Here is a 26855-nt window from a genome sequence, read left to right as displayed (position 1 = left end):
GGTTTCACTTCATTTACCAGAATGGCATAGGACAAGATGACAGCATATTCCAATTGCGTGAACTTCAGGAGTACTACCTGTTAATAGGGGTGCAATCACAATGTTTATACAGGGCTGAGCTGTCATATGATGGGAGAAAGGGAGAAAGGGATGAAGAAACACGTACATACTGTTGTATGTTGGGTGATACATGAAGCATACCATGGTTGATCCACATGGCAGACCTCAGAAGATAGTGCTGATGTCCTTTCTTTGGAGAAAGGTAGACTGAAAAGATCGGATGAGTTGCTTTTCTAAATGTTTCTAATTAGAAAGTAGCAGAGCTAGGAATAAATCCTGTTTTAAAAAAAACTGGAAGCATAGTCAGGTACAATATAGTGAAGGCAGATTGATTTTATTTATTTACTTAGAAAAGTGTTCTCCTTTTACTGAAAACATGTTTTACATCATATATCTTGATTATGGTTTCCCCTGCCTCCCCCATCTCCAAATCCATTCTCTTGTCATTTTAAAACAGGCCTCTAAGGAATAACAAAGTATAATAAAACAAAAGCTAACACACTTGAACAGGACAAAGCAAACAGAAGTAAAAGAGCCCAAGAAAAGGCACAAGAAACATATCAATGCAGAGACTTGCTCATTCACACTTGGGGATCCCATAAAAACACTTTAAGCTGGAAACCATAATATATAGATGCAAAGACCATGAGGGTTGAAAGAAAAAAATGTATAAATACAACTTAAAAAATGTTAATGGTAACTTTTTTTTTAAATAAGCTCTGATGGGATGAGACCAATAACTTCCAAATATGTCATTAAGCTCATTCTGCAGGGCATGCAGTTGACCCTTACAGTTATAGCTGGATCTTGGTAGTACATAAATTCCCGAGGGGCCTCACACCAATTTCCAGAGTGGCTGTACATGTTTGCAGTGACGCCAGCAATGATAAGTGTCACCCTTACTCTACATCCTCACCAGCATGAGATGTCCTTCTTTTTAAATCGATCTTAGCCATTCTGATAGATAGAAGGCAATGTTCCTTCTGTTTTTATTTAGTGGAATAATTTGAGTACTGCCTTTAACTCTTCTTTGAAAGTCTGGTAGAATTCCAAGCTGAAACCATTTGGTTCTGAGCTGGGTTTTGTTTTGTTTTTGGTAGAATTTTCATGACTGCTTTTTTCACTAGAGATTATGTACCTGTTTAAATTGTTTGATCTAGATTTATCTTGATAGGTGGTACATATCAAATATTTTCCATTTCTTTTATATTTTCCAATTTTGTGAGGTACTGCTCTTTAAGGTATAACCTTATGGTTCCCTCTTCCCTCAGTATATGTTGTTAATGTTTCCTTTTCATCTCTAATTCAGTTAATTTGTATATTCTTTGCCTTTTCATTTGCATAAGGGCTTTGTCAATATTATGATTTTTTTAAAAAAACCAATTTGTTTCATTGATTCTTTGTATTGCTTTTTGTTTCAACTTTGGTTTTCATTACTTCTTGCTATCTACTACTTTGGGGTATAGTTTTTTTTGTCCTAGAGCTTTTCAGTATGCTGATACTAATATATCTTTTTTTGGGGGGTAGGTGAGGACTTAATGCTATGAACTTGCCTCTTAGAACAACCTTCCTTGTGTCTCATAAGCTTGGATATTGTATATTCATTTTCATTCAATTCTAGAAAGTGTCTAATTTCTTAATTTCTGTTTTGACCCATTCTTCATTCAGTAATGAATTGTTTAGTGTCCATGAGTTTGGAACCTTCCTGTTTCTATTGTTTAGCTTTATTTAATATGTGGTTGTCAGATAGGACCCAGGGTGTTATTTCAAATTTCTTATATCTGCTGAGACTTGCTTTGTGTCTTTAGTATGTGGCCAATTTAGGAGAAAGTTTCACGAGGTGCTAAAAAGTTATATTCTTTTGTGCTTGGGTGAGATATTCTGAGATATGTTAGGTTCGTTTGGTTTATAATGTTATTTAGCTCCATCATTCCTGTTTGATTTTTGCTTGCATGACCTGTCTATTGGCAGTAGTGGGGGTTTGAGGTCTCTGAGTGAGGTTCAATATGTGATTTATGCTTAGTACTGTATCTTTTACAATGTTTAGAATATGTTTTAGATGTTTAGAATAGCAGTGTCCTCCTGGTGAATTTTTCCTTTGTATGTGGGTCTCTGTATGCCTAGGTGTGGTTCTCTCTCTCCCTTTCTCTCTCTCTCTCTCTCTCTCTCTCTCTCTCTCTCTCTCTCTCTCTCTCTCTCTCTCTGTGTGTGTGTGTGAGTGTGTGTGTGTGTGTAGTTCTGTGTCTCAAATATTTGGTATCTTAGTCTGTGAAACATGTTCAGGTACTTAAAGCTTTCAAGGTCTCTGAGAAGTTGGGCATATTTCTAATAGATCTGCCTTTGTTACTTGGTCTTTTTTCCCTTGAAACCTTTAATATCCTTAATTCTGTACATTTAACATTTCAATATGTGCTAAGAGGTCTTTTTTTAGTCTATTTAATGCACTATGTGCTTCTTGTACTTTGATAGGTTGTTAGTAAATTTTTATTCTATAAGATTTGATTTTTTTAAAAATATTTTCTATGTCTTTGACTTGGTTTCTTCTCCTTCCTTTATTCCTATTAGTCTTAGATTTGGTGTTTTCACAATGTCCCAGATATCAAAATAGCATGCCAAAATTGTTTTAGATTTAACATTTTCTTTGACCAAAGTATTCATTTCTTCTGCCATGTCTTGAATGCCTGAGATTCTGTCTTCCATCTCCTTATTCTGTTGGTGAGGCTTTCCTCTGACATGTTTTGGTTTACTAAATTTTTCAGTCCAGATTTCCGTCAGTTTGGGTTTTCTTGATTCTATTTCACAATGGGGATTTTTTTTTTTTCTGTTAGAGCAGAGAGGGGGCAAAAGTTCACCCTAGTGTTTGTACCACATTCTTCCTCAGCTGACCTAGTGCAGCTTTTGAAGCTCATGGCTTTAGTTTTACTAAACCCAGATGTTGGGAGTTGGTTCTGATGCTTTGTCTTAATGTCACCCAAAAGCACAGTGTTCCAAACCCTGAGTGTCTGCTGCCCACATCTGGCTCCAATTGGTAATAAAGAATTGGTACAACCAGTTGCTGGGCAGGGAGATGGAGGTGGGATGTTTAGATTATGTGGTCAATGGACAGAGAGGGAAAGGAAGAGGAAGTGACAGGGGAGTAAGAACAGATTTAAAGGCCCACCAACATGCAAGATTCTGGGAAAGTAGTGGCCCTGGGAGCCATTCCCCCAGTTGTGTCTGGGGTAGCAGAGATGAAATGTAGATTTTAAGATATTAACTCAAGAATACTGGAGAGTGAGTGTGTGCTAGCCACGGAGGTCTAGAAGTTGCCAGCAATTGAGTTAATCAAGGCACATCAAAATTAGATGTTGTGTGTTTGTGTGTGGGGGGGGGGTGCGCACACCAAAGCAGGTTAACTAATTCACTGCTACACCCAGATAGTCATAGAATCACAACACAGTTCTGGCTCCATTCTAAACATTCCTAAAGCTCTATTTCTGGTAAATCTCATGATCCTTTTGGAACCTATTTCAGGAACAACAGAGACCATGAAGACAGAGGATAATGAGATGGAAGACAAAGTTTCTAAAGAGGAAATAGTGTCTCAGGATAAAGACTTCGGTTAGTTTTTGTATATTTTTATAACTTTATGGTAGCGAGGTTAATGCCTAAGAACCATTATTCAGTGTAACAGCTTACTTTCAATGTGCCATTGTTGTCAATTATTCAAAGTTGATAAAACTGCAGTTATGGCCAAAGTCAGACCCAAAACCATATTGACTTGGGATTTCAAGAATACAGTATTTAGAAATGATAAGCCAAAAGTTAACCTAGAGGCCTAAATAAAGAAATAAGTAGTTAAGAGCACTTGCTGCTTTTTAGAGAAGGGCCAGGGTTCAATTCCCAATACCTATATGACTAAGAGAGAGAGGGAAGGGTAGAAAGAGAGAAAGGAATGGATAGTCAATGAGAATCTTAACATTGAAATGAAAGAATTTGTTTTGATCATGTGTCTTTTGTTCTTTTCCATCCTAACTGACTTAGATGATGGCATAGACTACAGAACTGTAATAAAGGAAAATTTTTTTATTATTTGGGACAAGACCTCTTTGCTTGGAGAATCTGCTACTTTGAATTGTGTAATTACTCATAAGGAACAAAAGCTGTTGGAGAATATATTTGATGTGGGTATCCCAGCTTCCAAGATTCCACTAACGGTAGTCCTTCATGGAGCTGCTGAAATTGGGAAGACAACATTATTGAAAAAGGCAATCTTAGAATGGGCAGATGGCAATCTCTTTCAACAGTTTACCCATGTTTTCTATCTCAGTGGGAGAGAAATTAGCCAAGTGAAGGAGAAAAGCTTTGCTCAGTTAATATCAAAGCACTGGCCTAGCAACGAGGGCCCCATTGAACAGATCCTGTCCAATCCGAGCAGTCTCCTTTTTATAATCGATAGTTTTGATGAAATGGATTTCTCCTTTGAAGAGCCAGCGTTTGCACTGTGTAAAGATTGGACCCAGAAACACCCCGTGTCTTTTCTCATTAGTAGTTTGCTGAGGAAAGTGATGCTTCCTGAGTCCCACTTACTAGTAACAACAAGATCCACAGCTTGGAAGAGACTAGTGCCTTTGTTGGACAAACATCATCAGGTAAAGCTGCCAGGACTGTCTAAGAATGCAAGGATGGACTACATTCATCATTTGTTAAAAGATAAGACATGGGCAATGGATGCAGTTTGTTCAATAAGAATGAATGGCAGGCTTTTCAACATGTGCCACGTGTTCCAAGTGTGCCAGTTAGTCTGTAATTTTCTGAAGGAGCAGGTGGAGAAAGGAGGCAATATTGAAGTGACCTGCCAAACCAGCACGGCTCTGTTCACATACTATATCTGTAGCTTATTTCCACGACTGGCTGGGAGCTCCGTTACTCTGCCCAATGAAACACTATTAAGGAGCCTATGCCAGGCCGCTGTTGAAGGCATTTGGACCATGAAGCATGTACTCTACCCGCAAAATCTCCGAAAGCACGAGCTAACCAGAGAGGACATCTCACTTTTCCTGAACGCAAAGGTTCTTCAGCAGGACACGGAGTGTGAAAACTGCTACACGTTCACTCACCTCCAAGTGCAGGAGTATTTTGCAGCTCTGTTCTACTTGCTGAGAGAGAGTCCGGAAGAAGACTCTCCCTTCAAACCTTTTGAAAACTTGTATGTGTTGCTTGAAAGCAACCATTTTCATGACCCTCATTTGGAACAGATGAAATGCTTTTTGTTTGGTCTACTGAATAAAGACAGAGTACAACAACTGGAGGAAACATTCAACCTTACAATATCCATGTCGGTAAGAGAAGAGCTGCTTACATGTCTGGAAGAATTGGAGAAGGATGACTCTTCTCTGTCGCAGCTGAGATTTGAAGACTTACTTCACTGTATATATGAGACTCAAGATGAAGAATTCATCACTCAGGCGCTGATGTATTTCCAAAAGATTGTGCTGAGGGTTGATGAAGAGCCCCAATTGCTTATATATTCATTCTGTCTTAAGCACTGCCACTCTCTACAGACTATAAGACTGACAGCAAGGGCGGACTTGAGAAATGTATTGGACATAGACCCCACAGCAGAAATTTGGTAAGTTTTGAGTTTACTAGTAATGAAGGAAGTAGCTTTTACAGAAAGAAACATTGCTTAGCTAATATATGGAAGTTATTTTTAGATAATCCATCTAGAACTCTCATGCTGAAGCTGATATTCACAGGTCACCTACCTGCCCTCTCCCCCTAAACTCTGCTGTTCTACATATGCTTACTCTCTGCCTTTTATGAAGTTGGCTTTTCTGTGAGAAGATAGTGAAGTATGAAATTTCTGTACTTAAAAGTAAAAGCATATTATGTGGCATACAGTTATATGGTAAACAAGTTGTTTAACATATTACCCAATTTAATTCTGATGCCAAAAAAAAAAATTGTGAGCATAGGTGATAACATAGGTGATCATAGGTGTGAACATTGATAAAATTTCAAAACTGAGATATAGGTGTTTGGAAAATAGATGACACTTGATTCAAACATACATTAAACAATAGCTATTATGCACTGAATGTTGCTCATAGAATTGCCAGTCATCACAGCTTATTAGATGTGACAAGTTTAATGATCATTATCTCTTGTCTGGCTCACCATTTGTCTAAGATGCTTGTAAATAGGAAGGTCTCACCCATCACTGTGCAGTTTCATTCATTAAATTTTTCTTCCCCAAGGTTGAGACTCAAAACCCCAACATCTTAACATATTAGATAAATACCTATAAACAACACCCAGCCTCATTCATTTCAATTTCATTACAATGGGAAGAGACAGATAAGTTGGTAAACTACCTGTCTTAAGCATTAAGACATTTTAACACCTAAACCCATATTAGAGTGACATGCAGGTGTCATCACAGTGCCAGGGAAGACAGACTCAAGCAGATTCCTGGAACTCATTAGCCAGCTAGCCTAGCCTATTTGGTAATTTCCAGGCCATCAAGAAACCTTGTCTCCAAAACATTACACCCAAGGAACAACACCTGAGATTGTCTTCTGTTGTCCACATGAGTCCATACACTGGCACATATACCTGGAGGAAAGCAGATAAGTACATAAGCTTGGGTGTGGTTGATCACACCTTTAATCTCATCACTGCAGAGGCAGATTTGTTAGAGGTCAGGTTGGTCTATATACCAAGTTTTAGACTAGCTGGGGTAGATACATGGACCCGGACCCTATCAAAATTTAAAAAACAACATACACACAGATCATAGAGGTCAGACTTCTTCCTCGTTGAGTTTCTTGCTACCAAGTGAAGTCTCTGTAGTTTTCACTTCATATGTGTTGAGGAAAATGGATGCAAATGGATGAGGGGGTAGGGTTGAGTTAATAAAGTCTTGGGACAGCCAGAGAAGATGTCTGGATTGTCCTTTGCAAAAATGTACCTAATGCTCTTTTATAGCATAATTTTATCCAATAGCATCTTCTAAGGCAAAAGTGAATGATCTTTTCTTAATTGTACAGCCTTGAGAATGCTGCTGTTCGAACCATTCACTACTGGCAAGATCTGTTTTCTGTGCTTCATACAAATGAATCCCTGATAGAAATGGATCTGCATGAAAGCAGGTTTGACGAGTCACTGATGAAAATCATGAATGAAGAATTAAGTCACCCAAAGTGTAACATACAAAAACTAATGTAAGCCTTGCATGGTAGAGTGTTGGGGAGGGTTGGTATTTTGAGACAGGTTTTCTTTGTATAGCCCTGGAATTCACTCTGTAAATCAGATTCGCCTCAAACTCAAGAGACCACTACCTCTGTCTTCAGAGTTGGGTCAATTAAAGGTGTACCTCACCACTACCTGACACCTGGGAAATTTTAATGAGGGTTTTTCCATTGCTTTTCTTTGTCTTACCTTCTACTCTTGCTAGAGGAAATCAGAAAATAAAAACTCATGACACACTAAGGCTTTTTGTCAATGAGGAATGGATGTGGTCCCATAACTTTTGTTGCCTAGTGACCTAGATCATGTGAGTAGATTATACCTGTTCATACAGAGCCAAAAATCATGAAATATTCTAAAAACTTTTTATTTCATTAAGTAATGTGTGACTATACTTACAATCATTGTGCAAAATATTCTAAGAACAGGAAAAATGGAGATGCCGAGGATATGGGAATATGAGTTCATTTGTCCTGGGAAAGATGCAGTGGTTCTTGTAGCAGTTGGCATGTGGTTTTGAGGCACCATTAAAATTTTTCTAGCTTCCTGCCAAATACTTTTCCCTAGAATCTCATTGTTTGTGAGCTCTGGTGTCATATTTTAAGCATATCTACACCTGTAGATAAAGAGAGGCCACTGGATATGAGTCCTTTTTACTCATCTCTGGGCATCTCCCTTAATATTGTCTTTCCCCAAATGTCACTGGTATAAATATTAATGCTTCTTTTCAGCTAGTTTCTTTTAAAACAGAAGGGTCCCTCTAAGGGATGATACCATGGTGAGTGTTCTCAATTAGGCTTCTTGATGGTAAGTCATTTTCCCCTGGAAAAAAAATGCTTCTAATTTATACTTACAGAGAGACTTCGGAGGATGGGTAGCTGTGCAAATGGGCAAAAGTACTTTCTTGTGGGCACTTAGCTATGAATAAAGGGAATGGAGGAAGACTGATGGGTAATGAGTTGGAAAGAAGGGAAGTGGTTTCCAGGGGTTACTAGTTAAGGTACAGTATGGACAGATGGAATTCTAGTCCAGGAGAGGCACTGCAGAAAAATCAAGTCAATTACATAAAAATGCATTTCAGAGGAAGTAAAGAAAAATCAGAAGATGAACCTTTTTATTTGCTATCTATATTACCTCTGTATACTACTGGAGCCCATAGAATGATGGCATATCTGCAATAGTATATTTTGTGCGTTTACTTGTGATTATAGAATGGATGTAAGTGTTGTAAGTTGATATCATTGCAGTATTTGGGCTGACTACGATAGTTGAGGTAGTCATTCCTAAAAGTTCAGCGGCTTCTATCTTTCCTGATGCTACCATTTTCATTTCCTGTAATGTCAAATTAGTTGAGAATGCCAGTTGTCAGGCTACAAATCGAAAGCTATGCGGTAGGCCTGTTGTTGTTGTCTGTTATTGTTTTGTTGTTTGTTGTTAGCAGGTCTCGAACTCTGGTTTGGAGCTTTACCATGGAATATGAGAAACCTAGAGTCAGATAAGAATTGAAATGAGATGATGAAACTATGGATGGAGATGATTATATAATCATTCTGCATATTTCTTTTGAAGGTTCAGAGGTGTCTTTTTCCTGGATAGCTCTCAGGATTTTAGTTTCTTGACTTGCAACAATACAGTGACACATCTTGACTTGAAAGATACTGACTTAGGAGACAATGGACTAAAGACCTTATGTGAAGCTTTGGAATACCGGGGATGTAAATTACGGGTGCTGAGGTAAGCTTGAGTTTTTACTATAATGTATTGTCTGCCCTGTAGACACTTGAAGTCTGGTCTTGGTGTTCACAGGGCTGTATAGTGGAAGCCTACTTTTCTAGTTCATCCCCCCACCCCAGTAAGACTGTACTCACTCCTCTCATTACCCATGAAACACTTCATTGTTTATCTGTGTCTTTTCTCTTTCAAATGAAGAGAGGGAATAGGCAGAGAATTGATGAAAGTTTAACATTTTTCTTAATTTCAGTTTTGGCATATATTGTATCTTTGACTTATGATGACAGGAACCAGTGTTAGAGAAAGCTGCATTGTACTTGTTTATTGATAATCTTTACCATCTTCAACTCTGGCTCTGAGCCAACCCTGGAAGGCTGAGAAAGAACAGTGTGGCAACTGTCAACTGTCAAGGTGTATGCTCCCTGTCTTGTACTATTCTGCTTACTGATGGCTCTCTAGTTGATGCTTTTTAGAAATAAGGAGAGCCTTGGCCATCATACTTAGTTTGCTCATTGGATGACAGCCTTTAAGAAAACGAATTTTCTATTGAAGACAGTCAAGTCAGATTCTCATGCATAAAACCAGAGAAATAGATTCATCTTAGAAACTTGTATAATCCCTGGACAGTTCTGTGAGTTGACTGTATCTTAATGTATGAAGGGCCAAGGTAAGTTACTTCCCATAGCATCTCAAAGAGTTAATGTGCAAGGCTTGGGTATGGTTGAGAGTGGGTCAGGTTGAGACAAAAATATTAGCAGGCAAGTAGACTTAGGATTAAACCTGTATTATCTGGAAGCTAAGTGAGCCATATATCATATATCACTGGTTCTTATGACTAAAAATAAAATACCAATAGCAAAACAAAGAATACACTGTTCAGTAGGGAAGATGGTCTTACATTGTTGTCTGTGGATCTAAAACAAAAGCACTGAAAGTGGCAGGGCTTGATAAGACCCCTTTTCCTCTGAGATTTGATTAATGACTTCTACTGCTGATTTATATAATAGGCTGCTGAGCAGGAGACTCTAGATGTAACTTGACTTAGTAGAGTCAGCAGTGACTGTTCTGTATCAAGTTTGCAATAATCCTACATTAGAAAAGACTGGTCATTCTCCAAATGTGTAGTCACATTGGTATTATAACCTCTAGTCTTGTAAGCCTCCTAAATATTTCATGTGGAACACTATCCAACTTTCTATTTACTTTAGGTCTCACTAGATTTTGACAGTATTAATGTCCTTATTCTGGTTTGTGCATAGATCATGCTGAGCTGAACTCTTTAGAGGTACATTTTGATGTTTTACTTTCTGGTTTTATATGGATAGTCATGAAACAGTTGAAAAACAGTACTTTCCAGGCTTTTCTGCTAACTTGGGTCCCTTATTGTAAGAATTTTGCAAATATATGAATAAAATGTTCTAGAAAAGTTTAAATTACAGACTTCAGATCTTGTACTTGGACACACTGAAAAGGTACATACACATCATCAGTTTTCATGGGAATGTTTCACTATAATTTCATGAATTTTGTCTTGATGAGAGAAATGTATTGTCCTTGTCTTGGTGGGTGTTTTTAACCATTGTATACTGTGTAATAGGTTAGCTCCTAAAACATGCAGGGAAAGCCTAGGATAGAGGTGTGCATATCTTTGAATCCAGAAGAAGCAGGTGAACCTGAGTAGCAAGGTCATCATGGCCTACATCTAGAGTATTCTAGACCAACCAAGGTTACATAATAATTCTTACCCCTTCCCCCTACTTCTCTCCATCCCCACCTTCCATATGCCTCCTCCGTCCACCCTTTCTATGCAGTGATGGACTTAATCTTTTGAGGCCATAAACAAGATAATCTTACCCCACTTAATTGCTTGTTTATTTTGTCACAGCCCCTGTTCCTACTAATACAAACCCTGACTTTTGATAAAGGGAATGGAGTGACTCAGTAAAAAGGGACTACTTAAAGTCTAGGCCCTGCTTTTAAAAAAAAGTAATAAGAAAATGGGGCATGCCTGGACTGTTTTATCACCTGACTCTTACACATAACTATGCACAGAGCCCATGTCATCTCTGCATAGGCCTCTGTGTCAGTATTTAGAAGGACACCATGTGTATTTTCTATTTTACACATTTTTTTAAGAGCAACATATAATTGGGGCTGGCTTTACAGGTTCAGAATTTCAGTCCATTATCATTAAGGTGGGAACATGGCAGCATCCAGGCAGGCATGGTGCAGGAGAAGCTGAGAGTTCTACATCTTCATCTGAAGACAGCTAGTGGAATATTCTACTCTGATTTTAGAAGCAATTTTATTTATTTGCCTCTCATTCTTTTTTTAAAATGTAGTAGAGGGGATAGAACCCACAGCTCTGTGTTGCCAGGCAAGCACTCTGCCAACTAATCACCTTATTTTCCTTCTTAAAAATCAAGTCCTATTGTAACTCTATAGAGGCTCCCTTAAGATATATAGACTTTGTGCCTAAGTAACCTCGCTGGGTAATGTTTCTTTTAATTTACAAGTTCTTTAACAATAAAAATGTCCAATATTAGAGCAAAATTGGGTTCTTCAGAAAACGTGAGTTGACTCATGAATTAAAACCCATGGGAGAGACAGCTTTGGCACCTGACTTGAGGTTCATCTTTGCTCTGCAAATCAGTGTACAATGTTAACATCACAGCTTCCTTCTGTCCGCCTTCTCAGCTGTAGGTAGAGGTAACTCCTTTCCTTGTTATGAAAAAATAATTATTAAATTTAAAACTGTATTCATTCAAGAGTTAAAAATGTAACCTTGTGGCAGTTCTTCATATTTAAAAATCATTACGTTTAATCTTTACACACCAAGAAAACTCTATTTCCATGTTACGTTTTGTTTTACATGTACTTTATGCTCATTTTAACGAGTAAGATTTCAATGCATAGTATCAAACCTTAAACTCAAGTACTGACAAAAATATATTCATAGTTTTATGCAAAAAAATGCTTTTTAAAATCTATCCATTTATTTGTTTTTTTAAATAAAATTCTTTTAATAAAAAAAATTAAGCTGTATTTATTCATATTTTTGAAGAGCATTGGGATTTTCCAACCTGATATATCGAGTGGGACTACAGAGGAAACATCTATCAAGGCCATATGCTTTAGCTATGAAATATTGTTTTTATGAGGGGAAGCTGAATTTCAGCCAAGATCTCCAAAACTGTGAGACTGCCCTCTTCTGGCTGACTAATGGCCCTAATTCTCTGAAATGTATCCTTTCCCCTTTATTGTGTTGCTTTTCAGGTTGGAATCCTGTGACCTGAATGCAGCCCGTTGTCAAAATCTATCCCAGGCACTCCATAGCAACCGGAGCCTAGTATTTCTGAATCTGTCCACCAACAACCTAACAAATAATGGAGTAAAGTCATTGTGTGAAGTCTTAAAAAATCCAAACTGTCCTCTAGAGAGACTGGCGTGAGTCGATTTGCTTATACCTTATGAACTGGACAGAAATAATGTGTGGGTTAACATAGCTGGGTCAGTGAGGGTTCTTCTATACTCACTCCTTTGTTTTCTTTTATCCTGGGATTAAACCTAGGACCTTGAACATGACAAGTGTGTGATAACACTAAGCTATATCACCAGATGTCCCGTTCTTCGAAGTTTGTGTCTGTGCCTCTGAGTGTGTGTATTTGTGTCTGTCTTTCAGTTTGGCTCTGGCTCTGTGTATATGAGCCTCTGTTGCAATCTGTGTGGTGGTGGGGTGTGTGGGGTTAGCTGGGGGATCTGTCTTTGGGGGGTGTCTCTGTGGGAGTCTGGGTGTGTCTGTGGGTGGGTTGGGGTATGTGTCTGTAGGTGAGGGTGTGGGGGTATGGGATTATAGGAATGAAGGTGTGTGTCTGGAGGGGTGTCAGTGGGGGTGGCGCTCTCTCTCTCTCTCTCTCTCTCTCTCTCTCTCTCTCTCTCTCTCTCTCTCTCTCTCTCTCTCTCTCTCTCTCTCTCTCTCTGGTCAACCATGAATATTGTTCTTCAGGAATTATCTTACCTTACTTTTAGATACAATCTTTCATTGGCCTGGAATTCTCTAAATGGGTTAGGCTGGCTGACCAGCATAAGCCCTAGTGACCTACCTGTGTCCACCCTCCCAGAACTGGGTTTATAACACAAGCTAATTTACTCAGCTTGTTCCATGGTGCTGATATGTAAGTTGATGTCAAGGTGATACATGTTTTGACAGTAGAGAGTGGGTGGGGACAGAGTTCTGGTAAGAAAAGAGGAGATTCAAGAGGAGGCAACATGGAAGCAAACATGAATATTTCTTAGCACATCTCTATATGGATAAGGTTATTATTTCTAGAGGTTTCTAGGGTCAATTTATCTAGGTGAGCAGTTTATCTTTGTCAACTGGTTGTAAGCTTATCATGTAGAGATATTGTGGATTGAGAATTTAACATATAAACCTGTTTTATAATAATATTGAGTCATGACTTTACTGGACTGTGGAGGACGGTGTGTGAAAGCAGAAAACAACACGCTGGGGTAGTCATGGACCACCCAGGACAGAAGCAGCCAGGGCGAGTGAAGTGGACCATGCCTGGGTCAAAAGAAGCTGCTAAGATATCTGACAGTGCCATGTGGCCCTGTGGGAACCAGCACTAGTTAGTGCAGGATAAAAAGTTATCACTTTTAATATTTACCCCGCTATAGTGGTGATCAAAATTGGGATGCTAGTGCTTGTGTGGTAAGAGCCTATCAACTGAGCTCTTTCTCCAGCCCTATATTACATTTGGTTTTATACTTTGCTTTTTATTTTGTTTTCATACTTTCTAGACCTCTCCCATTGTTTCATTCTCCTGTACCTAAATACAGTGAAATTCACAAGTTAAATGTCTGTTAAGGCTGATTGACTCTACAGGAAAATTGGCTGATAAAATTTCCTCATGGAGTAAGGCAGGGCATTTGGAAACTGATGGGTGGGTCCTGTTTCATCTGTTTCTGCTTCAGCTTAGCAAGCTGTGGCCTCACAAAAATTGGCTGTGAAGTTCTTTCCTCGGCTCTCATCAAAAGCAAGAGGCTGACACATTTATGCTTGTCAGACAACATCTTGGAAGATGAAGGAATAGAGCTGCTCAGCTATAGCTTGAAGCATCCACAGTGTACTTTACAGAGCCTTGTGTGAGTGTCTGCTATTCTCTTCCTGGTATAACACAGCTTAGAAGGAATGTACATATACATATATGTATGCACACTATTAAAATCTTTAAAAATCACAACTTTTAAATGACTTGTTGAGCATGTTTTCAGATATTTAGGGGTTTTATATGTTAGGAATTGCTTCCTCAAAGGTTCTAGTTTCTTTGTTTTATTATAAAAGTCATATGTGATTATTATCATGCATACTTTTATATACTACAGATAATTTTTATCTTGTTGCTTTATTTCTAACTAACTGATTGTTTGCATATTATAAAATTTTGAAATCAAGATATGATCTTGTGTTGGTTTGAGCTAGCTTTGAACTTGCTATATATATATATCCTAGGCTTGTCCCGAATTGGAAATTTCCCTGCTTCAGCCTTTCAAATGCTTGGATTACAGGCTTGTACTACATACCCAACCCAGATGCTTATAGTTTTTAAGTCATTCTGTCTTATAACTCCTAAAACTTCTCATTTCTAGAAACATCTTTTTTAAATGTAATTTTGTCATCTCAAAAATTTTAATGCTTTTTAATACACATTATCCCAAATTTATCCTGAATTTAATGTTTACATATTTAGTTTCTCCAAATTTTGTTGTAAGGATTATTACACTTCTCCCCATATAAGTCATGTTGTACCAAAATTACTAAATTGCTGATTTAAATTGGCACTATCACCAAGAACACTGACTTTGCTTATTTCTATTATAGTCCTCATGCCTGCTTCTCTATTCTGTGTAGCTAGTTCTGCAAGAGTGGACTATATACATTTTTAGGAAAATAAAATATTACCATTTGATTTATAGTATGAAAAGCTGAGCAAGGTGTGGTGGTTTATACCTGTAATTCTAGAACTAGGGAGACCAGCGCAAAAGCATCTTGTTTCAAACCCATTCTGGGTAGTCCAACCTGTGTTACAAAATGAGACCCTGTTTTAGAACATTTGAAATGAGGACAGACATTGGGATTGGCCTTGAAGAATGTGAGTCTGGTTTTTAACAGTTTGATGTAGATGTGACTTATGAAGGGGACAGACTCTCAGTAGGAAGTCTGCACTAAGATGGAGTGTTGAGCAGACATGAGACTTTTACTGGGCAGTAGACTGACACCATATTTCCTCATACTGTGCTTCTCTGTAGGCTTAGGTGTTGCTATTTCACTCCAACTGGTAGTGAGTATCTTTCCACTGCTCTTCTGAACAACAAGAGCCTGGTACATCTGGACCTGGGATTTAACAAGCTGGCGGATAATGGAATGAAGCTTCTGTGTCACTCCCTTCAGCAGCCAAACTGCAATCTTCAGGAGCTGGAGTAGGTTTTCTATGACTCCTACTGTTGTGTACTTTGAACTATGGGCTGTCTTGGAGGGTGTGGGAGAGATGAAAGGAAGAACTAGAAATGACTATCAGAAAAAGAGCATAGACCTGACTCTTCTCTTATTCTGTTGGAGACAAGTTAAAGAAGCCTATTTGGTTTAAAACAAAACCAAAACCCATAATTACTACGGCCGTCATAATCTGATTCACTCAAAGTCCAGAATCATCAGGCTGAACGGGAGCCATTTTAGTTTTTGATTAGGCCCTAGTAAATCTGTTGTCTATCAGCTACATCCACAAGGCTAAAATTTTTCTAGTTTTCTTTCTGGTGTATTTGTTTTTTTCAAAAGATATTTAAATTTTTTAAACTATCATTTTATGTGTATGAGTTATTTTTCCTGAATGGATGCCTGTATACCATGTGCATATCTGGTGCCCACAACGGCCACAGAAAGATTCCCAGAGACTGGAAACATAGACAGTTGAGAGCCTTCATGCATGTGCTGGTAATTAAACTGGGCCCTCTAGAAGAGACAATACTCTTAACCACTGACCATATTTCCATTTCTAGGTTTATATTTAAACTAATTCTCTTGTTAGCTCAATATTAAACTGGAGGGTTTGTGATAGTATAATATAATTCATATTTTTTTCTTTTTAATCCTACAGTTTAACTCTTGGGGTTCCCTTATAGAGTAGTGGGATTCACCTCCATGTGAATGTCATTGTATTCTGTATTCATATTTTCCTTCTCTTGTTGACTTCCCCAATGCCATCCTCCTCTATTCCTATTCCCACCTCTCTTGAGATCTCTACTTTCCCTCTCATGATTCCCCTTCCCAGTTAGTTTTTCAGCTAGTTTTATTTTATTTTTGAGACTGTCACACTGAGCAGCAAGACTAGCTTAGAAGTCACCACCTTCCCTGACTGTTTCTTGAGCACTGGAAGCAGGGAGATGCTACTATCTTGCCCTAAAGTCCAGTTATAAAAGTAGCCATTTTCATTCCTGAGCTCAGTTCATAAATATGCAACTGTACACATGACTTACACATGTACACAGTTACGTACATCGGCACTCAGGTCTTTGGGAAGATGCAGCCTCTGCCACCTTAACCACTAGGTCTGGCTGGCATGCACAAATACAGGCTTGGAAGAGTGAGAATAAAGCCTAGCGGGGCGCTGAGATTAAATCTCAGCAGGGCATGTGAACCACTGCCTGAGCCCTCAGGAACAATGCTCTACCATTGATTCTGACTGTCGCTGGCAGGCTGAACTGAGCCGGTGAGAAACCCTGGTGCAGGGTATGGGAAATTGCAGGAGAGAATTCTCTTCCCAATGAGAAGTGATAACCGCGCTCTCAGAACAAAGGCATTCAGGCAGAGGAATGATTTCTACACGTGTCCTTTTCTTTCATGCCCAGCCTCTAAGTACAGTTTCTGAAATGGCTCAGGGTCTCAAAACCAGCTTCCTTATTGGTTTGGGCTCAGGGCTTGGAGAAACCTTATCTACACATTTTAGGGTGGTCCTGCTTCTGCCTAGGGCTTATGTGCAGTCATGTCTACATGCAGTCATGTCTAAGTGCAAGGAAGGGACTTGGGGCCTAGCTGATCTGGCTGTAGTCCATGTCACATCCTCTGCAGAGGTGGGACTTGGGGTGTAGCTAATGCTCAGTAGGGCCTCACCACTGTGGCAGCATGAGGGTCTCTGAATTCCCAAGAGTTCAGAAAACACCTTCCATTTTGTATTTACTTTCAGGGCTTCAACCAACCTCAATTGGGTCTCAGGGCTCCAAACACAGCCTATCTGCCCCACAGTCTATGATAATTATATGGAAAAGACTAATGTTCCCTTTCACATGGTGCTATTCCAGAAAATCTTTAACTGCTTTAAATTACCCTGTAGATTAATTTAATGACTTAGGTTATTTAACAACTTACCATATAAAAAGTCCAAAGTGAAATAAGACTGAGGTGTCAGCAGTCTCATCCTACTTTGTGACTAGATCTTTTCAGGATTGGTTCCTTAGAGATATAAATTCTGATTATAGATTTTTTATGAATATGGAAGTTTTGCCTGTATGTCTGTGCACCACATGTATGCCCTGTATCCATGGAAGACAAGAGTGTTTTGAAGGTTCCCCCATTTAGATGTTGAAAGTCGTCATCCAGAGCCTCTCTTGGGGATGTGATGGAAAGAAACATTACCAACATGGAGCCTGATTGGAGGAAGCCAGTTACTGTGAGGGTTGTCACTGCCCCCCTGTACTTTTCCTTCCCTTTCCTGCTTCTTAGTCTGACATGAGGTGGGCATATTACCTGCCACACCTTTCTACCACAATGCTGTGCCTCACCTTGGACACTGAATGTGCCTTATTTCAGGTATTTGGTAACAACTCCCAAATGAGTTTATTATAACATTTAAGTACCCATCCACATCTTCAGGACAAGATGTGTGTGTGTGTGTGTGTGTGTGTGTGTGTGTGTGTGTGTGTGTGTGTTACTCTGAATTTCCTTGATCTTTACTCAACTTGATAAGGACAAACTAATGCCTTTTATGTAACCACAAAAACAATTTTTAAGAGACCAGTATATCTAAGGCCTTTGCTTGGCCTGCCTTCTCTCCTTAATACCTGGGTTTTATGGTCACGTTCATAGCCTCTGGGAAGCCAATGCAATTTTCTTAATAGTTATAAGAATTAGGATTTTAAAAACTACCATCAGACTATTCTACATTAGGATCTACTGACTTGTTCAGGCTAGCTTTATACTCATTCTGTAGCACAGGTAAGCCTCCGCCACATGATTTTTTAACCCAATACCAAAAATTATAGACCTGTGCCCTGTGAGGTAAAGCTTTTGAATGTTCAAAGGACCTGGGAGAAATATCTTTCCATATGTAGCTTTATTTGTTCTTTAATATATAACAATTGTGTTTTTCAAAAAATTTAGATAATATATTTTCATTATATCTACTGTTCCCACTACACCCACAACTTGCTTCTTAGCTTCATGTCCTTTTTTTTTAAGATTTTTATTTTATGTGAGTACACTGTAGCTGACAGATACACCAGAAGAGGGCATTGGATCCCATTACAGATGATTGTGAGCCACCATGTGGTTGCTGGGAATGGAACTTGGAACCTCTGGAAGAGTAGCCAATCCTCTTAACTACTGAGCCATCTCTCTAGCGCTCATGTCCTTTATTTTAGTTACTATTTTAGAACCCACTGAGTAATTAGTACTGATCCTATGCAAAGGTATGAGGTCATTTATTGGAACATGGGCAGTGACCAGTAGCCACACCCCCAAAGGAAAGACCCTTCCTCTCAAAACTTATCAACACAGAGGTGCTGCCAGGAGAGCCCCACTTTCATCCATTTTGATATTGGGCTGTTGACCACTGATGCTGAGAGTTTGAGTACAACGGCCATATCATAACCAAAAGATAGAATTTTAACAACTGTGTCCGTGTGAGCCTGTGTTCGTGTGAGCCTGTGTCCGTGTGTCTATGAGCCTGTGTGTGTGTGTGTGTGTGTATAGCAGATTTAAACTGGGGCTTTTATAATTGACCTATACCCCAAGACCTCCAAACTTACTTTAAAAACATATTTTAAGAAGAACAACAAAAATCTTAAGTCCTACAGATCTAAGGGTTCCTCAGAAAAGTTTTCATCCTTTTTTTTTTTTTTATCTGAGACAGGGTTTCTCTGAGTAACAGGCCTGGCTGTCCTGGAACTCTGTTGGCCAGGCTGGCCTCAAACTCGAAAAGATGTGCCTCTGTGTCCCAAGTGCTGGGTTTAAAGGTGTGCACCACCAACTCTCAGCAGCATGAGTGGAGCATATCCGTTTTTAAAAGAAGTATTAATGCCTGGAGAGATGTCTGATGTTGAACTCTGGCCACCCAGGACATAATCAATGCTCAATGACTAGCTTGATTGTGACTATCTTGGTTGTACCAGGAATGGTGAAGGGCCCCCTCTTCTAAATTACAAAAACATTTTACTACGTAGTTCATTGCTCTATGGATTTCTCTACTGTGGGTGAATCATCAATGTAGTGCACAGTAGAGAACAGGTGAGCTGAGTCATTCACATGAGCATTGGTGTGACCGACGGGACGCACTCATCACTGTCGTGCTTGCTACCTTGGTTTCTCAGCAATGCTCTGGAGAGTTGGTGTTATTTTATGTTCACTTTACAATAAAAAAAATTTATTCTGAAAAACAGGTTAATGGGATGTAGCTTATATTAAAAATTAAAAATATCATGGAAGAGCTGATACTTAAATCTACTCTTGGTTACAAGAAATACTACAAATGAAAATTATGATTATTTAAAATTAAAAAAAAAAAACTGGCCACTCTGAAAGGACCTGAGTTTGAACCCAGCACCCATGTGGTGGGTCACAACTGTCTGTGCTCCAGTAAGATGAGAATATCCAGCATAGTTTTCTGACTTCTGTGAACACTGGAAGTGCATGTTGTATACATACATGCAGGCAAAACACTTACACATATAAGATACTCTTAAATACCTAGAGGGGAAATCAAAAATGCTTTCTTTAAAATGCATTCAACTTTGTTTGTTGGAGACAAATGTTCATACATTGGTTTCTTCTGCTGGTTAAGAAATTCCATCTGTTTCTATTGATAATTAAGCCATCTTAGGCATGCCCTTGGTTGTACTAATAGAAAAAAAGGTTTAACTGCCTGCACAACTCTCCTGAAGAACTTAGTTTAGTCTTGCTACTAAAGAGCTCTTTTCTCCTCTCATGTGCTTTCCATAGGTTGATGGGCTGTGTTCTCACGAGTAAGGCTTGTGGGGATCTGGCTCCTGTTCTTGTGAACAACTCAAACCTGTGGAACCTAGACCTTGGGCACAACATCTTGGATGATGCTGGTCTAAATATTCTGTGTGATGCTTTAAGAAATCCAAACTGCCACATTCGGAGGCTAGGGTGAGTTCAGTTTTCTGTTACCAAAAAACAAAAACAAAAAGTGGTTGAAGTGAAAGGTAATTTTATATATGGATAATAAAAAGAAAATGGTGCTTTAGAAGGTAAGTTACTTTGAGATATAAGGATTGGAATTTCAAGTATATGGGCCTGTATTTTGTGTGCCTTTTGCTCTAGAATCTTTCACCTTTTTATTTAGTACCTCAGATAAATGTCGTATTGGGATCCTCCATGCTCCATCATTGTTCAGATTATCCAGTTGTTCTTGAATGAATATTTTCATATAAAATAGAGGATTTTACCAATTCTGTTTCTGTAGAATGCCAAGTTCTCAAGGAGCTTGTAATCTCCTGTCTTTCTATATGCTGTCTTCATTCAGTCCTACATCCTCAGAACATACAAACCAAATCTATAGGAGAAAAACAATTCTTGAAAGCTTTCCTCTGACCACCACACATGGCCTGAGTACTGTGGCAGGCACATACCTCCACACATGCTTAAACTATGGTTTATAGTAGGATCCAATCTAGTGAGTTTTTATGCAGATCCTTTTGTTGAAGGATTTAATTTTTTCTCATCCTTGTTTGCCCATTAGTAATGCTTCCCCTTGCCCATCAATTCCTTCACCAGTCGATGGATCAGGAGATAGATTTTTCTGTTCTTTTCCATTGACTTGTGTGGAATCTTCTGCCTCAAAAAAAAAGAAAAAAGAAAAAAGCACTGTGATACACAATTTATTCTCTGGCATCCACCAGAACAAATCTTCCCATCATTTTCTTTAAGATAATTTTTGTTCTCTCCAAATCTTGATATGTCCCAAATTTTTATATTGGAGCCAAGCCTTTGTTTTGAGGGCTAAAACAAATTTGTCTGAGATTTTTTTTACATACCTGATATAATTTATTTTGTTAAGATACACATTTCAGTTATGCCAGAATGCCTTTAAAAATCTGTACATGTGTCCCTCTTTTTTTAAATAAAGTTAAGAGAAAAAATATATATTTCAGCATCTCTGCTCATTGTGAAAGAAATTAAAGTCTAGCTAGCCTGTATAAAAGACACTGAAATGTTGCAGTAAATATTTGGGAGTGTCTACCCCACCTTAGATCATTCTCAAAAGATACAAATCCTGTATAAGGCTTGAAGCACTGGAGCTATTCAGATCTCAACCCTCTGTGCTATTTTACTTCCCTGTCAGCAACCCTAAGAGATCACTTACTAGGTTCTGTTTGCTGCTCCTACTTCTTTTGGCCATCCCTCATGGCCATGCACTCAAGATTGTTACCCCAAGGAGTCTTCTTTCTTTCCTAGTGTCATCTCCTTATGGTCTCTGCCTCAGACCCCAAGCCTGGAAACCAAAGCCCTGTCTACCTCTTCTGCCAAGTTACAGGCTGTAGGCATCTTTATTAACAAATCATGAATAAATTAGGCAGCAAGGTTTATACAACAAAAGCTGGTATATGTGAAGATCTGCTTGTCTTGGAGCAACCAGATTTTGGGGGCCAGTATTCAGTATTTGAATACAAGCAGCATCAGACTATTCTCTAAAAGCTTATGAAAGATTAGGTTCTAATTCTGTATGCAGTCCTCATTAAACTTATGTGTAAATTACTAATTCCATAAAATGAGTTTAAAAAATATCCCTTTTGTTTGAGAAATTTTATAAGACTACAGTTAATCCATGAATTTAATAAAAATTTCTAGTAAAACTAATTTTATATTTAGGTTATATTAGTTTTAGATCTCAATTTAAAATGTTATGTTTGGGTTTTCATTAGTAAGTTATTTTTGATCCGTTTTACTCATTTTACCTAAATGATATAACTTATTAGCAAAATTTTAGTATTTTATCTGCTTAAATTCCAAACCTATACTGATCTTATTTCTTAATGCTAATACTGGCAGTTTGATCTTTTTTTTTTTTTTATTTTCAAAGAGTATCACATGGATACCTTCTATTTCATCTTTAGATCTATTGCATTTTTCCATAGGCTTATTTGACTATTTTTTTAATTCTTTAGTGGGATGCTGATCACACATTTCACTTTTCTTTGCTATCACAGATGAGTAAGGCTACAGTGTTGCTTCACATCCTTGCATTAGCTTTGTCCTGCACAATTATGTTATACACAGTGGGGTTTTTATTTTAAGCCAAGATCTCACTAAGCAGTCCTAGCTGGTCTGGAACTCCTGCTATTGCCTCCCTAGCACTGTGATTATACCACCTGACAGGACTAAAGATTTTAAAGTGACTCGTTACTCACTGAATTATGGATAACTCATTATCTCATAATGTTTTCTGTATTGGCTGTGATTCCTGTACCTTGTGTCATAATCAATGAGACTGTCTCTTTTCCACATTGCATTTTGCTTTTAGTGTAATCATATTCACATATGTAATTCATATGCATGGACATTGCATTCACATGTGCAATTTCTATGTGGACAGCAATCTTGAAAGTTTAGTATGCTCAGCATATACATATATATATATATATAGATAGATAGATAGATAGATAGATGAGCATGAAATTATTCTGTAAATAAAAAGGAGATAAAAAATGAATTCAAATGAGTTGGGAAAACATGGTGTACTAAAGGTTGTGTTTAAATTTTGTCATCTGACATTATTACTGGCTTGAGCAAGGGCTCTTGATCAGATGGTTAATTGTCTTTATTCTGACCTGGAGGCAAGTGAGTGAGTTTGAAATACATAAGAATTATAGCTAGTCTTACAAAAAGTGTCTCCTCTCTCTCTCTCTCTCTCTCTCTCTCTCTCTCTCTCTCTCTCTCTCTCTCTCTCTCTCTCTCTCTCTCTCTGTGTGTGTGTGTGTGTGTGTGTGTGTATTCCTCACTCTATCTCTACCTTATTTCCTAGAAATAGCCCCTTACTGATGCTGGAGCTATGTTAGAAACTAGGCAGCAGCCTCAGAAACCCTGTTTCTGCCCTCTTCAGTTCTGGGATTACAGATATACACATTCACCCGACTTTTTATGTGAGTTCTGGAATTGTAAATGAGATTCTCATGTTTGCATAGCAAGACTACCCACCATATTCCTGGCTGGTAATGTTTTCATTTATATATTTTGTCAATTTGGCACTAGCTAGAGTTATCTGAAAAGAACCTCAGTTGACAGATGGTCTCCATTAGATAGACCCATAGGCAAGTTTTGTCTGGCATTTTATTATATGTAATATTTGCTTTTATTATGTACATAGTATCCTGCCTGCATGTATGTCTGTGTGAGGGTCTTATCCCCTGGAACTGGAGTTACAGAGAGCTGTGAGCTGCTATATAGATGCTGGTAATTTTACCCCAGGTCTTTTTGGAAAATCGGGCAGTGCTTTTCACCAGTGAATCTTACCTTGATTAATGATTGTGGGAAGGCCCAGCTCATTGTGGGTGATAGCACCCTGGGCAAGTAACCCTGACTTGTATAGAAAAGCAAGGAAGTGTGGAGAGCAAGCAGCACTCTTCCATGGCTTCTGCTTCATTCAGTCCCTGCTCTCTCGGGTTCCTGCCTTGAGTTTCTGCCCTGATTTCCCCCAGTGTAACGTGGAAGTTTAAGAAAAAAAAATCCCTTTCATCCTCAAATTGTATCTCTCCTAGCCCCTGGATGTGTATTTACATAAATGGCACTGGGCTTGAAGCCTTGTTATTTCTTGCTTTTTAAGGACTCAGTACCAAGTTTCTAAAAGCTTCTGTTTATATATTTTAGTTTATCCATAGGTGAAAATTTCGACTGTTTGGGGCTGGTGAGATGGTTCAGAAAGTAAAGGGGTTTACCATATTGTGCAAATAGTTTGACCCCTGCAATCCCTCAAAAGGCTTTAAAGGTAGAGAATGAATTCCACAAAGATGTCTTCTGACATCACAATGTATCCAATGGCAGAAACACACAGAGACTCACAGAGAGGCGCACAGAGAGAGAGAGAGGCGCACAGAGAGAGAGGCGCACAGAGAGAGAGAGAGAGGCGCACAGAGAGAGAGAGAGGCGCACACAGAGAGAGAGAGGCGCACAGAGAGAGAGAGGGGCGCACAGAGAGAGAGAGGGGCGCACAGAGAGAGAGAGGGGCGCACAGAGAGAGAGGGGGGCGCACAGAGAGAGAGGGGGGCGCACAGAGAGAGAGAGGGGCGCACAGAGAGAGAGAGGGGCGCACAGAGAGAGAGAGGGGCGCACAGAGAGAGAGAGGGGCGCACAGAGAGAGAGAGGGGCGCACAGAGAGAGAGAGGGGCGCACAGAGAGAGAGAGGGGCGCACAGAGAGAGAGAGGGGCGCACAGAGAGAGAGAGGGGCGCACAGAGAGAGGGGCGCACAGAGAGAGGGGCGCACAGAGAGAGGGGCGCACAGAGAGAGGGGCGCACAGAGAGAGGGGCGCACAGAGAGAGGGGCGCACAGAGAGAGGGGCGCACAGAGAGAGGGGCGCACAGAGAGAGGGGCGCACAGAGAGAGGGGCGCACAGAGAGAGGGGCGCACAGAGAGAGGGGCGCACAGAGAGACTGACCGACCGACCGAGAGACTGACCGACCGACCGAGAGACTGACCGACCGACCGAGAGACTGACCGACCGACCGACCGACCGAGAGACCGACCGACCGACCGACCGAGAGACCGACCGACCGACCGACCGAGAGACCGACGGACCGACCGACCGAGAGACTGACCGACCGACCGACCGACCGAGAGACTGACCGACCGACCGACCGACCGAGAGACTGACCGACCGACCGAGAGACTGACCGACCGACCGACCGAGAGACCGACCGACCGACCGACCGAGAGACTGACCGACCGACCGACCGAGAGACTGACCGACCGACCGACCGAGAGACTGACCGACCGACCGACCGAGAGACAGACCGACCGACCGACCGAGAGACAGACCGACCGACCGACCGAGAGACAGACCGACCGACCGACCGAGAGACAGACCGACCGACCGACCGAGAGACTGACCGACCGACCGACCGACCGACCGAGAGACTGACCGACCGACCGACCGACCGAGAGACTGACCGACCGACCGACCGAGAGACTGACCGACCGAGAGACTGACCGACCGACCGAACGACAGAGAGCGATCGAGACCGACCGACCGACCGACTGACCGACAGAGAGCGATCGAGACCGACCGACCGACCGACCAAGAGAGAGTGATCGAGACCGAGCGACCACACCGATGACACAGACACACACCTTTTAGCTATTTTATAGTATTATGTTTGCATAATTCAATGGACTTGTAATTAAGAATGCTAATTCATGTCAGAAGAGGGTATGTTTAACCCATAAATTTCTAATTATGTGAGTTCTGTAGTTCATGAATTCACTTTAGCTATATTTATCTCTTAATTTCCAAGATTATCTTCCAAAGCTCACAGATCTCTAAAGTGCTTGTCCTATGCAATAAAATAAAATTATTTGTCTTTTTGTCTCTCTTCCCTACAGATTGGAAAACTGTGGTTTAACCCCTCGTTGCTGTGAGGATCTCTTAGGCCTCTTCTCTAACAACCAAAGTGTGATACAAATGAACTTAATGAAGAATGCCCTTGATTGTGAAGCAATTAGGAATTTATGTAAAGTCTTGAGGTCTCCAACATGCAAAATGGAATTTCTAGCGTAAGTCTTCAATTGCTTCTCAGAGAGCCTTTGTATCCTATGTGGGGGATTTGGGCGCCCATTATTTCAACGATGCTCTCAGAATCAGCCTGCTGCACTTTGATAGACTGATCTGGAACCAGACAACCTCGGTTTGAGTTCTGGCTCCACCCCTGTTTAACTTGGGGTATTTGCTAATAGCTCAAAGTGATCTGTAAAGTGGGCAAATTGATTTAAATCTGTCCTTGAGGCTATCCAAGGACCTCTGAGACTATATGCTGACAGTGTCCAGTATAATTAGCAAGAATGTGTTGGTTTTCCTCCCAGAGGCCCTAGTTAATAACGCTGTCTGCCACTTCCCCTTGCAGCATCTCCTTTACAATGTCTCCAGTCCCCTATCCCCATTAACATTAAATTCCCTGTTTGCTTACTGACCTGAAGTTTTAGAAGGTAGAAACAGTGTTCATTTATTTTATCAGGTTGGACAGAAAAGAAATATTAAAGAAGAAAATCAAGAAGTTTCTGGTCGACGTGAAAATGAATAATCCACATTTGGTCATTAGGCCACAGTGTCCTAATACAGAAAGTGGGTGCTGGTGGCAGTATTTCTGAAGAACCTGATGTGCCTTTAAAAAAAAACTTAAACATAACTTCTAAGTGGAAAAGTCTTTAACTTGTAAGCCAGTAGGTATTAGGGTACACACATCTCTGTAAAATGTTTGTTGGGTTTCACACAGAGGTTGAGAAAGTAAAGCAAAACACACAAAATGCTATGTGTCGTGTTTTTATTGAGT

The 26855-nt window shown here is 39.8% G+C and overlaps 1 protein-coding gene across 1 annotated transcript; it reads left to right on the top strand.

The window, feature by feature from the left end:
* Window positions 1-3587: 3587 nt before the first annotated feature.
* Window positions 3588-26673, top strand: NLRP14 (NLR family pyrin domain containing 14; the record flags this gene model as incomplete). The annotated part of the gene is made up of 10 exons (XM_080911295.1): window positions 3588-3660; window positions 4084-5671; window positions 7092-7265; window positions 8860-9024; window positions 12298-12468; window positions 13999-14169; window positions 15334-15504; window positions 20294-20464; window positions 25912-26082; window positions 26541-26673. The coding sequence occupies 10 exons, from the start codon at window positions 3588-3590 to the stop codon at window positions 26671-26673; spliced, it is 2988 nt and encodes a 995-aa protein (XP_080767421.1).
* Window positions 26674-26855: the final 182 nt, after the last annotated feature.

Source organism: Micromys minutus, assembly GCF_963924665.1.
Source record: "Micromys minutus genome assembly, chromosome: 2".
In the NCBI taxonomy this organism is placed as follows: Eukaryota; Metazoa; Chordata; class Mammalia; order Rodentia; family Muridae; genus Micromys; species Micromys minutus.
Note: the sequence above shows the minus strand (reverse complement) of the source record. Positions and strands in the feature narration are given on the sequence as shown.